Source organism: Oryctolagus cuniculus, chromosome 8, assembly GCF_051225735.1.
Source record: "Oryctolagus cuniculus isolate XC-2025 breed Fujian yellow rabbit chromosome 8, ASM5122573v1, whole genome shotgun sequence".
NCBI classification, from domain to species: domain Eukaryota; kingdom Metazoa; phylum Chordata; class Mammalia; order Lagomorpha; family Leporidae; genus Oryctolagus; species Oryctolagus cuniculus.
Genome location: NC_142874.1, coordinates 5,357,001 through 5,369,258, shown reverse-complemented (window position 1 = coordinate 5,369,258; position 12,258 = coordinate 5,357,001). Strand labels below are relative to the sequence as shown.

General features: G+C 45.5%; 1 protein-coding gene across 7 annotated transcripts in view; it reads right to left on the bottom strand.

Annotated features, from left to right (window-relative positions):
• The window catches only part of RXFP1 (relaxin family peptide receptor 1), a 150,966-nt gene that overhangs the window by 98,589 nt on the left and 40,119 nt on the right, over positions 1-12,258 (bottom strand). For 5 of the 7 annotated variants that reach the window (XM_089301747.1, XM_089301748.1, XM_017350136.4 and 2 more), the window contains 1 exon segment: positions 2,196-2,333. In XM_089301747.1, the coding sequence (XP_089157873.1) occupies positions 2,196-2,333 (138 nt within the window). 7 annotated transcript variants of the gene reach the window in all.

Here is a 12,258-nt window from a genome sequence, read left to right as displayed (position 1 = left end):
ATAGGATAGGTAGCATAGGATAGGTAGCATAGGATAGGTAGCATAGGATAGGCAGCATAGGATAGGTGCATAGGATAGGCAGCATAGGATAGGCAGCATAGGACAGGCAGCATAGGACAGGCAGCATAGGACAGGCAGCATAGGATAGGCAGCATAGGATAGGCAGCATAGGATAGGCAGCATAGGACAGGCAGCATAGGACAGGCAGCATAGGACAGGCAGCATAGGATAGGCAGCATAGGATAGGCAGCATAGGATAGGTAGCATAGGATAGGCAGCATAGGATAGGTAGCATAGGATAGGCAGCATAGGACAGGCAGCATAGGATAGGCAACATAGGATAGGCAGTATAGGATAGGCAGCATAGGATAGGCAGCATAGGATAGGTGCATAGGATAGGCAGCATAGGATAGGCAGCATAGGATAGGCAGCATAGGATAGGCCAGCTCAGACGGCGAAAGCCAGGGAGCTGTGTCACCTTGCCATGATCGGTACATGGTGGGTTTCCAGAGGGCAACGACTGGTTAAAGTGATTATTGGAACCCATCTGAGGGAGACTATTTCATTTTCATTTGCAATCACCATGGACGTTGTAAAGAAATAATCTAAGTTTTGCTTGTGTTCAAGATAAAGGCTACGTTATGTGGCCTAGCTGAATTTTTTCAGGTCAAAGGATTTTCAAGCCTGGTCTTCATCTTTCTTTAACAGAAATTTAATTCCTTCAAGAAGTGAAAGCAGCAAGGGTTCTGTAGTGTACATAATTTATGTACTTCTGTGAATATTAACATGAGGCTATCTGCTTTTGTCCTCCACAAATAGTATTTACGTTCCCCATAAGAGAAAAATCTTACTATTTTACATTATTAACCAAGGCTTATTTTTCCCAGGGAACCAGATCCAGGATATTCAAGCTCATTTAGAAATTTCTATTTTCAAGGCTTCAGAAATTTGAACAACACCCTCTCTGAAAGCTAATTTTCCAAACATTCTAATTGATCAGAAGCTGTGGGGAGCAACTCAGACTAGACTAAGTTACTGGAATTAAGACTTATTTTATGCATCTGCTCTCCCACAATATGGCGCTGGGAGAGGAGAAAACAGCTTCTACACAGCTGCCTCCAGTTCAACCAATAAACAGCAGGACCTGCTCCTGATTGGAGGAGAGCAGCGTACTCGGCGTGTGGGTAGCAGAGTTGGGATTGGTGGAAGAGGACTATAAAGGAGGAGAGAGACAACATGCACCAGGAACATCTATCTGAAGGAACACCTGAGCAGCCCCCGAGAGAGCCGGCCAGCGGTGTGCCGCTCCCCCGCAGAAGTGGGGAAAGTGGCCAGGGGGAACCGCCCTTCCACGGAGGTGGAAGGGACGGTAGCCAACCCGGGAAGAACCAGCAGCAAACCCGGGGAGGGCCGAGTAGACAAAAGAACAGCGCAGGGTCCTGTGTCGTTCCTCCACGAAGAGAGGGAGCGACATAATGGTGCCGTGACTCGGATATGAAGCCTAGGCAGGGTTTAGTGTCGTTCCCCCACGAAGACGGGGAGCGACAAGAAGCCTCACTTGTTGGCTTTATAATGTCACAGGTGTGCTTGTTGGCTAAGTACCAGGTGAGCTGGACTTAGTTTCTTTTAGGAGGTCCCACTTTTCCTCCCTCATGTGGAAACAGAAGGTAAGCAAGAACAATAGCCCCTAAAACATAATGCCTGGCACCCCTCCAACCCTTACTCTATCTCCCCAGATTCTCATGGTGTAGGCACAATTATCACACTTCATTTTTTTCTAACAAAGTGAAGAAACTGAGCCACAGACAAGTTAGAAAACGTTTTCAAGTTCACATGACTGGTTATTGATTAACCCAGGTTCAGACCTGGGCTGTCTGGCTCCTGAGTCCACATTCTCAATTTGTACCCCATCCTGCCTCCGAGACCACAAGGCGGCAGGTTTTTTTGGGTTAAAATACTTACTCTGTGCACAGTTAGGACTTCCCTGAAATAATGGCTGGCTACTACCTCGTAGAAAAGAACACGTATTTTAAGCTTATGAGATAACTGTAAGGTTTCCTTACAGGGTGCACATTTTCTGTTTCGATTTTAGCTTTATTTCCCCTATTTCTCTCTCTGTTGAGAGAGGTCCCAGCAACATCACCCGCAGCCCATCCGGGCCTTTCCTCTCGCTGTGACCACGGGGGCTCACTCACCGCAGTTGTCCTCGTCGGCCCGATTCCCGCAGTCGTCCACGCCGTTGCAGTGCAGGAACTGAGGCAGGCACTTGGTGATGTTCCCACAGGAGAAGTAGCCCAGCGAGCACATGATGTCCTGTTCACTCCCATGAGCAACTGCGACGGGGAGAGGAGAGGACACAGCGCTTGAAGAAGGTTCATGCAAAGGCAGTGCACTGGAGATTTCAACATCTGGCTTTCTCGGTGTTTTGTACAACCCTCCATGAGGCGGCCTCACCCCCTAACTACACTGACACCAACGCACTTCACCTCTGTAGCATGTTCACAAGCCAGCTACGCTGAAGCCAGGAGCCTCTTCCGGGTCTCCCACGTGAGGGCAGGGGCCGAACACTTGACCCATCTCCCAGTGCTTTTCCTAGGCTGTTAGCAGGGCGCTGGATTGGAAGTGGAGCAGCTGGACTTGAACCTGCACCCATACGGGGTACCAGCATCCCAAGCAGCGGCTTTACCTGCTAGGCCACAATGCTAGCCCCCTTTTATTTATTTATTTAGATGAGATGTTGGTCCATGTGTTACAGTTTGGCTTACTTCCCCTCTGTTACAATAACTTACCAGTCAACCACTTTAAAAATCGCGAATTTACTGTATTCTTACCGTGGGCTCAAAGTCAAGGCTGGTCTCTTCTTACAGGAAGAAGACAGGGAGGAGTTCACTGGCTAGCTGGGAAGACACACTGCACAAGCTACCAACAGACTCTAAATTCTGAGAGGTTCACGAACAAAGCAAATGAGTGCTATAAAGGAAAGTAACTGTTTCGGGTTTTACACGAGGAGCACTCGGCGGGAGTCTCAGCGGCATGGTGCCGCTTAGGCTGAGATCTGAAGGCAGACAAGGACTGGCCCGTGGGTGAGGGGGAGGGGAGTGGGGACAGATTGGTGACCGAGGGGCTTTGGGGGCAGGAGCTGTGCTGAGACTCAGATGAGGCTCCAAGGGTACAGAAGTATCTTCCTGCAAAGATCAAGGTCGGACTTTATTAGAAACGTGAGGGAAACCAGGAAGGATTTCAGCCCAGGGGACCACTTGGGAAACGCAGATGTTTTTGTTACACTATTCTGGGGTGGGGAGCCACTCGGAGGAGACCAGGGAGGGTGAGGCGGAGGCTTGGCAGTAATCAGGGTAGGAGACAACTGGGCTTAGTCTAGGCTGGTGTGAGTGTAGGTGAGCAAAGTGGAGAGAGAGGGAGAGAGTGAGCACGAGCTAGACAGTGAGAGATCCCATCTATATCATTCTCCACGGGCCTGTAATAGCTAGGACTGCGCGGGTCTGAAGCCAGGAGGGAAAATGCAATCTGGGTTTCCCACGTGGTGGCAGGGACACAGTCACTTGAGCAGTCACCTGCTCCTTCCAGGGTTTGCCTAGGCAGGGAGCTAGAATTAGAAGCAGAGCTGTGAATTCTGCCATGGGACAGAACATCTTAACTGCCGGGCTAAAATGCCCACGCTAAGAGTGGACACATCTGACATGGTATTTACAGGTGGAAAACACAGAACTGACATGGAGAGCTGGGGGCGCGGCAGGGCTGGCACAGCCCTCTGGGGATGTGGAGGACGCACGAGGGAACGGGACTCATTCTGCACTTTCACCCTTTACCGACAGCTTCACCACATGAATTTTTTTTTTTTTTTTGACAGGCAGAGTGGACAGTGAGAGAGAGAGAGACAGAGAGAAAGGTCTTCCTTTGCCGTTGGTTCACTCCAATGGACGCTGCGGCCGTTGCACTGCAGCTGATCCGAAGCCAGGAGCCAGGTGCTTCTCCTGGTCTCCCATGGGGTGCAGGGCCCAAGCACCTGGGCCATCCTCCACTGCCTTCCCGTGACACAGAGAGAGCTGGCCTGGAAGAGGGGCAACCAGGACAGAAAAAGGCGCCCCGACCGGCACTAGAACCCGGTGTGCTGGTGTCGCAGGCAGAGGATTAGCCTAGTGAGCCGAGGCGCCGGCCCACCACATGAACTTTCTAACTCGGGCCAGCATCAGGCCCACCATGCAGCCTTCTCAAGACCCCATCCTCAGTCCAGAGACCCCATTCTGGCTTCTCATTCTCTCCCTCGTTCCTGGAATTCTACTTCATCATTATCACAGACGTGCAAGTTCCAGGCTTGTTGGACCTCCTGCCTCAGGCTGCAGCCCACAGCTGTCAGACTCCACCCCTACTAGATAAATATCCTTTTGTTTATTTCTTGAGAGGAAACTGGTCACTATTGGCAACCATGTTTCTATGACAGAGTGTAGAGTTTCAAAACCAATTTAAAAATTAAAGTCTTGGAAAAAATTAAAGTCTTGGAAAAAAACAAAGTCTTGGAAAGTCATTTGACTTGATAGATTTATACCTCTACAAGTAAACATTTGATTAGAACGAGGACTGTGAAGACTTTGGAACTTCACGGAGCAGTGCACCGGTCCCCCAGTCTGCACCAACAAGCAATCACATTTCTCCACATTTCTTCTGAATTTGTTTTGAGTGCTTTAATTTTATCTCCCGCACAAGAAAGAAAAGTCATTGTAAACCGAGTCCATGTCATTATTTGTTTTTCTCTCTGGTTAGGGAGGCCAAAATTTACTTGTTGATAGAAAGATTGGAGACACAAAGATAAGGAGTGCGAGAGCCAGCCTCACCTGTCTGCTCAGGACGGACTCTTACCAGGAAGTGCAGCGGAAGTGAGATTTTATAAATGATCTTGCAAGATTGGGTGCCCAGTAGAACACCACACCCAGAATGCTTTATAGCAACATATTGATTTTCTAGCACGCAGGTCCCTCCCTCAGTTCCTCATTGGCTGAGTAACGAACTGCATTTGCTTCAGCTGTTTTGGCACTAACCTCGTTGGCCTAAAAACTTTCAGGTGCGTGTAACCTAGCTGCTAGGCTAGCTGGCTACTTGTCTGCAAGCTGTTATGCTAGCTACTTGTCTACTCACAGCTGAACACCTTACTTTGAAAATGAGCCAAAGGTTTACTTCTAACAAGAAGCAAAAATAGTCTCCTGAACACAGAGATGAAAAGTTTGCTGTGATCAACTTCGAGGAAGTGTCCTTGTTTTGCAATTATATAGCCATCCTATTCTGATTTGAAGAGTCATAATGCCATTTCTTCCTTCCTTCCTTCCTACCTTCCTTCCTTCCTTCCTTCCTTTCTTTCTTTCCAGGTAGAGTGGACAGTGAGAAAGACAGAGACAGAGAGAAAGGTCTTCCTTTGCTGTTGGTTCACCCTCCAATGGCTGCCAAGGCCAGCGCGCTGCGCCTGGCGCACCGTGCTGATCCGATGGCAGGAGCCAGGTGCTTCTCCTGGTCTCCCATGGGGTGCAGGGCCCAAGCACCTGGGCCATCCTCCACTGCACTCCCGGGCCACAGCAGAGAGCTGGCCTGGAAGAGGGGCAACCGGGACAGAATCCGGCGCCCCGACCGGGACTAGAACCCGGTGTGCCGGCGCTGCTAGGTGGAGGATTAGCCTAGTGAGCCACGGCGCCGGCCCAATGCCATTTCTAAAAGTAGAGTTTTCAGTAATTTCTTTTTAGACTTAGTTTTTTTAAAGTTTTTAAAAATTATTTATTTATTTGAAAGGCAAATTTACAGAGTGAGAGAGGGAGAGATTCCATCTGCTGATTTACTCTCCAAATGGCCGCAATGCCAGAGGCTAGGCCAGGCTAGAGCCAGGAGCCAGGAGCTTCCTCCAGGTCTCCCACATGGGTGGCAGGGGCCTGAGCACTTGCGTCATCCTCTGCTGCCTTTCCCAGGCCATTAGCAGGGAGCTGGATTGCAAACGGAGCACCTGGGTCATGAACCAGCACCCACATGGGATGCCAGTGTTGCAGGCAGCGGCTTAACCAGCTACACTGTAATGACTGCCCAGTTTTTCAGTTTTTAATAGATTCAATGTAGTTCATAAATACAATTCCAAGAAAACAATAATATTCTCTTCTTCCCTCCCAAAGTAGACTACTTTTTACCATCATTTTAGGTGCAGAGCAAAACACAGCGAAGGCACAGAGCTTTCCCTTTGACGCCCTGCCCATGTCTACAACCTCCCTTCCCATCAACATCCCCCCACAGTGGAACGTTTGTTACCACTGATGGATCGACACGGATGCATCACCATTACCAGAGTCCAGAGTTTACACTGGGGTCCATTCTTGGGGCTGTACCTCCTCTGGGTTTGGACAAGTGTGTAATGACATGCATCCATCATTCTATTATCACACAGCAGTGTTGCTTGCTCCAGAGAAACTCAGTGTTTTGCCCCTCTCTCCACTAACCCTAGTAACTGCTGATTATGTTACCGTTGTCCATAGTTTTGATTGTCCCAGAATTCCCTACAGTTGGAACCACACAGTATGTGCCTCTCTCAGATTAACTTCCCTCAGTAATACGCATTTATTCATTCATCGACTGAAGGACATCTTGGTTGCTCCCAAGTTCTGGCAATTACGAATAAAGATGCTACAAGCATCTCTGTGCAGGTTTTCTTTTTTTTTTAACTTTTATTTAATGAATATAAATTTCCAAAGTACAGCTTATGGATTACAATGGCTTCCCCCCATAACGTCCCTCCCACCCGCAACCCTCCCCTTTCCCACTCCCTCTCCCCTTCCATTCACATCAAGATTCATTTTCGATTCTCTTTATATACAGAAGATCAGTTTAGCATATATTAAGTAAAGATTTCAACAGTTTGCACCCACATAGAAACACAAAGTGAAAAATACTGTTTGAGTACTAGTTATAGCATTAAATCTCAATGTACAGCACACTAAGGACAAAGATCCTACATGAGGAGTAAGTGCACAGTGACTCCTGTTGTTGACTTAACAAATTGACACTCTTGTTTATGGCATCAGTAATCACCCTAGGCTCTTGTCATGAGCTGCCAAGGCTATGGAAGCCCCCTGAGTTCACTGACTCTGAACATATTTAGACAAGGCCATGGTCAAAGTGGAAGTTCTCTCCTCCCTTCAGAGAAAGGTACCTCCTTCTTTGATGACCCGTTCTTTCCACTGGGATCTCACTCACAGAGATCTTTCATTTAGTTTTTTTTTTTTTTCCCCAGAGTGTCTTGGCTTTCCATGCCTGAAATACTCTCATGGGCTTTTCAGCCAGATCCGCATGCCTTAAGGGCTGATTCTGAGGCCAGAGTGCTGTTTAGGACATCTGCCATTCTATGGGTCTGCTGTGTATCTCACTTCCCATGTTGGATCACTCTCTCCCTTTTTGATTCTATCAACTAGTATTTGCAGACACTATTTTTGTTTATGTGATCCCTTTGGTTCTTAGTCCTATCATTATGATCAATGGTGAACAGAAATTGATCACTGGGACTAGTAAGATGGCATTGGTACATGCCACCTTGATGGGATTGAATTGGAATCCCCTGGTATGTTTCTAACTCTACCATTTGAGGTAAGTCAGCTTGAGCATGTCCCAAATTCTCTGTGCAGGTTTTCATGTGGAGAACGTTAATTCTGCCATTTAAAAACCTCAGGTTTATATAATTTCAAAAGATGATTATGGACTCCAAGAACAATTATGTGCTTGTTATCCTTAACAAACTTGTAAGTCTTTGAAATTGTCAAGAATACTCATAATTATGAAGAAATAAAAAGAGAAGTTTCAACAGTCATTAAATCTTCTTATGTGAGAAGTATTTTCAGTCCATGATCAAAGCATGAAAAGGATAAAAGTGACTACTTCCTTTGTAAGATATATTGGGACCTTGCAACAATAGGGCAATTAACATTCTCGTAGAAAAATCATCCATCCATGCCAGACTTCGCACATAGCTGTATCAGGGCACAAAACATGAAAGTCACCTATGCAACACTGAGCTGCGTTGTAAATAGTATTCTCGTGGAATGACTTTCAGATTAGCCCCCTTTTCAACCATGTCAGAACAACAAAGTCAAAACAAAGGATTAGTATCATGTGATTAGAATGACCATCACCGGTGGAACATCACCCATTTCAGTGACCTCAAGTCTACACGAGAATAAACTGACAGGACTGAGATACCGGGGCTCAGAGAACAGTTCCCTCAGGGAGTGCTAGGAAGCAGTTTCTCTTTGACCTTTTCTTCTGTCTTTCACACTTATTCTCCCCAGGCAAGCTACAGAAACTAGGATTTCTTTTCCTCAAGGCAGGTCATAGAATCTAGAATCACCCCAGTCCCTCCCTTTTTTCCAAAAGCCAGCCACAAAGCCTAAACATATTCCGCGATCTTCTCTCCATCCTTGTGTAAGAGCTGACCGTAAAGAAACCCTCTGTCCTACCTTGATTGTAGACAACAAAACCCTCATTCAGCTGGGTTCCCCCATGCCCAGGAGTAGGAATTGTGCATTGAGGGTGAGAGTGATCTAAAGTGATGGTCTTGCTGGGGTACCCCCTCAGTCAGACCACACCCTAGTCCAATCATGCTTCCACATGAAGAACTCGGAATAACAATAGTTTATCCAGCGTCTTTGGATCTCTAATCTGAAGACTCCTGTGTCACATAAAGCTATGAGCAAATAAATTTGTTTGGCTTTTCTCTTGTGAGCTTGTCTTGTGTTATGGGAGTGTCAGCTGTGGCCCTTTATGATGGGCAGGAAAGAGATCACCCTTTTCCACCCTGAAAAGACTAACTTTGCCTATGCTTATTAACTTTTGAAGAACACCTTAAAAACCAAGATTTTTAGAAAAATCTTTGACAGATTGTTAATCTGCAGCCATAGGCTAACAAATGAAGATATTTTAAATAGGCATCCCTGACTATGTTTTCTTGTAGCTGTTTGCAAAAATCCTTCAATATCAGGATTTTATATCTTGTCTTTTACATTTATTCTCAGTCTAGGCAGACACAGCCCTTCAAAGGTTGTATCATGAAATTAGTCCTACATTTTTCTATTATTATTCAAAAGACACACTTTAAGCAATATTAAGAAAACCACATTTTAAATTTTGAGATGATCTCAGACCAACAGAGATACTATGAGTATCATATAAAGAACATTTCGCCTCCTAAACTAATTGAAAGTTGCTGACCCGGTGCTCTATCACCCCTAAGTACTTTGTGGTACAACTTTCAAAAAGCTAGAGCATTCTCCCACAACCACATTAGAACTGTTAAAAGCAGGACACAAACACTGATTCATTACTGCAATTTAAGCCTCAGAACATATCCATGTTTATATGATGTCTCAAACTGTCCTTGTACATACAAGAATCTGATTTGCAATCGTCCCTTGCAGCTAGTTACCACATTTCTCTCGTTTCCTTTCTCTGAAACCATTTCTCAGTCTTCTCATTTTTCATGACCTCGACACTTGAAAACTGCACGTCACGTTGTGGCATGTTCCTTAACTGGGGTCATCTGGTATTTCACTGTAATTAGATTCAGGTTCTGCATCTTTGTAAGAAATTTCTACAAGCAAAGCTTATTTCCACCTGCCTCAACCTGATTTTGAGCCGTCCCTTTACTGATGCTGATCATTTTAGTCACTTGGCTAAGGTGATGTCCCACCAAGTTTTCAACTGTAGTTATCAAACTAAGGAAAAGTCCCTTTGAGCATCAAAATTTCGATTAATTTATTTATTGCAATCAGATGGGCTCATGGCTGCTTATTTTATTCAATGGGTTACAATTGGTTGGCTATGACTATTTAGTTGGCTGCTCAATTTGTCTCAGATTGAGTCAGTGAGAACCACTTTAACTTAGCTTTGGTATCCCTTGGTACTTACCCACCACTCTATGAGTACTTGTTTGTTTGCTGACGCTATGATATGTATCAGGACCACCCTGTATTTTCTCTGTGTTATCCCTGGAACCAGCCATTTCTTTAGGGATCTCTGGTTCCTCTAAGAGCAGAATGGTCTTTGGAAGCTAACATATGGACTCCCAAGTATGTTCATTGATGTGGGGGAATCACTGCTGTCAGGCCCCTACTGGACAGACTAGGAAATGCAAGTAGAGTTACAGATTCACACCTTTACATCTAGATTTATAACTGTCCATATCCCTGGACACTGAAAATCATGAATCATCTTCAATTCCTATCGAACACCACAAGGTCCAGCTTAGTTCCCCCGCTTTATAAAGGTAATTCTCTTCTCTGACAATGGGAAGCCCGTTTCCCTGGTCTTTGATGGGGTATCATCATGGCCAACCCTCTTCCCAGCACGCATGCTCTCCTCACCCTCCTCGATTCTGCCTCCTGCAATGGGCAACTTCTCCCCATGAGTGCCGTCCTTACACAGTTTGGGATCAGGAATCAGCTCCCCTTATGGGTTGCCTCCTCATCCCGCTGAAACTCAGAAATTCCCGCCGGGGCCGCGGCGGCTCCTCTCCCACCTCTAGTGCAGAGACGCTTTTGCTGATCCACCAGATGGCTTTAGGACTCGAGTGTTCAGAAAGAGATGTGGAAAGACAAGGACCTGTCAGTGATGTCTACAGGAACATCTGGGTAAGTCAAAAGCAAAATCTAAGGAAGAGGGAAAAAATGTTTCCTTTTTATTGGGAAGCTATATTCTTAAGAACAGCATTAGCCACAGTGTAATAGAACTAAGAAACAGAAAAAATGGCATTGTGTCTCTCTGGGAAAGCTGCCCAAAGAGTTACAGAAGTCACAGCTCATAGAAGAGCCAGCAAGCAAGCTCTGGTCCTGGGAGCCAGCGATCCAGCTGCCCCTGAGTGCTGTCTAGTTTGGTGTTGGGCCAATGACATGACAGGAAAAAAGACGTGGAAACCAGCAACTGAGAAGGATCACCATGCCTGGTTCTCTCTACCTCACATCTTTGAGCAAACTTGTAGCTCTGTAAATTGTAGAAAACCTAAAAGGGAGATGGTTATTGTCCATAGAAATGCAGATGATGTTTTACAGAGAGAAGTGACAATGGTGAGATACAGTGCTTATGCTCCACGTGTAGTAGTCATTTTTGCATGTAATCAGCACACTTGTTTCAGAACGCTCATTGACCTCTGTGGAGGTATGAATGTCTCTCAAATTCTTCACATTGTTTGTAATGTTGTGCTGGTTCCACTGTTAGCGAGTCTTTGAGATACTCTGATTTTGTATTGTGATGAGAGACACAATTTTCTTTCTCCTCCTTGTTGTCCTCCTCCTTAAATTACCCTTTAACAGGTGTGATGACCTGCTCAGAGCTGAAGACTCTTTGAAGTGAAAGACAGTTGAGAACCAACAGACACAGAAAGGAGTCTTCTCAGAGCTTCCCTTATCTGATTAAGAGCTGAAACTTCTGGGAAATGAGGCTGCTGTAAATTTCCTCATCTGGACGAGTCTCCTCCCAGAAGAGAGATGAAGAGTAAAAGTACCATAAATCCCTTTCCAGGGGGAAAGATTCATGATCCCAAAGGATGGATACCACCCACACCTGCATAAACAGACATCTTTACACACTTCCTTATCTCCTGTTTGTGCTCCTAAAAACTCTTTCCTAAAAAAACCCACCTGTTCTTCCCATAGAAGCTGTTCCCCTCTACCCTTCTTTCTACAAAGTTAGGTATATCAGCCTTTGACTTTAACTATTTAGGGATCTGGTGTGCTTTGTTTGTACACAATTAACTTTTCCTCCTGTTGGCTTTTATTTAAGGCACAGTCTGATCCGCCTTTCTGTCACAGCCAAGGCAGGACAACAAGCTATTCCTAGCTGACCCAGGTCTGAGGTGAACCCCAGGGATGTGGGTTTGCAGAATGACAGGCACTGCAGGGTGCGCCTTTGGAGATCCTTTCTGTTAAAGCTTTAGGCACAATTATCCCAGATGTGAGAAATTTGAGAAACTGTCCTGGTTTAAAAAAGTTTTTTGGCTAAAAGGTAACCTTAGCTTGTTTGAGATGAACTCTGTATTTCTCTGCTATGGTAAAATTCCCCCCTTAATGAATAATGTATATTTTCAACTATGTTAAATTTGAGAATTACATATAATGAAAGTAATAAAATGTGTAGTATGGCACTGTATTTTCATGTATGAATAATGTGTGCTTATTGGGAGTTTAGAGTATTTTTTAAAGGTTTATTTATTTGAAAGACAGAGTTACAGAG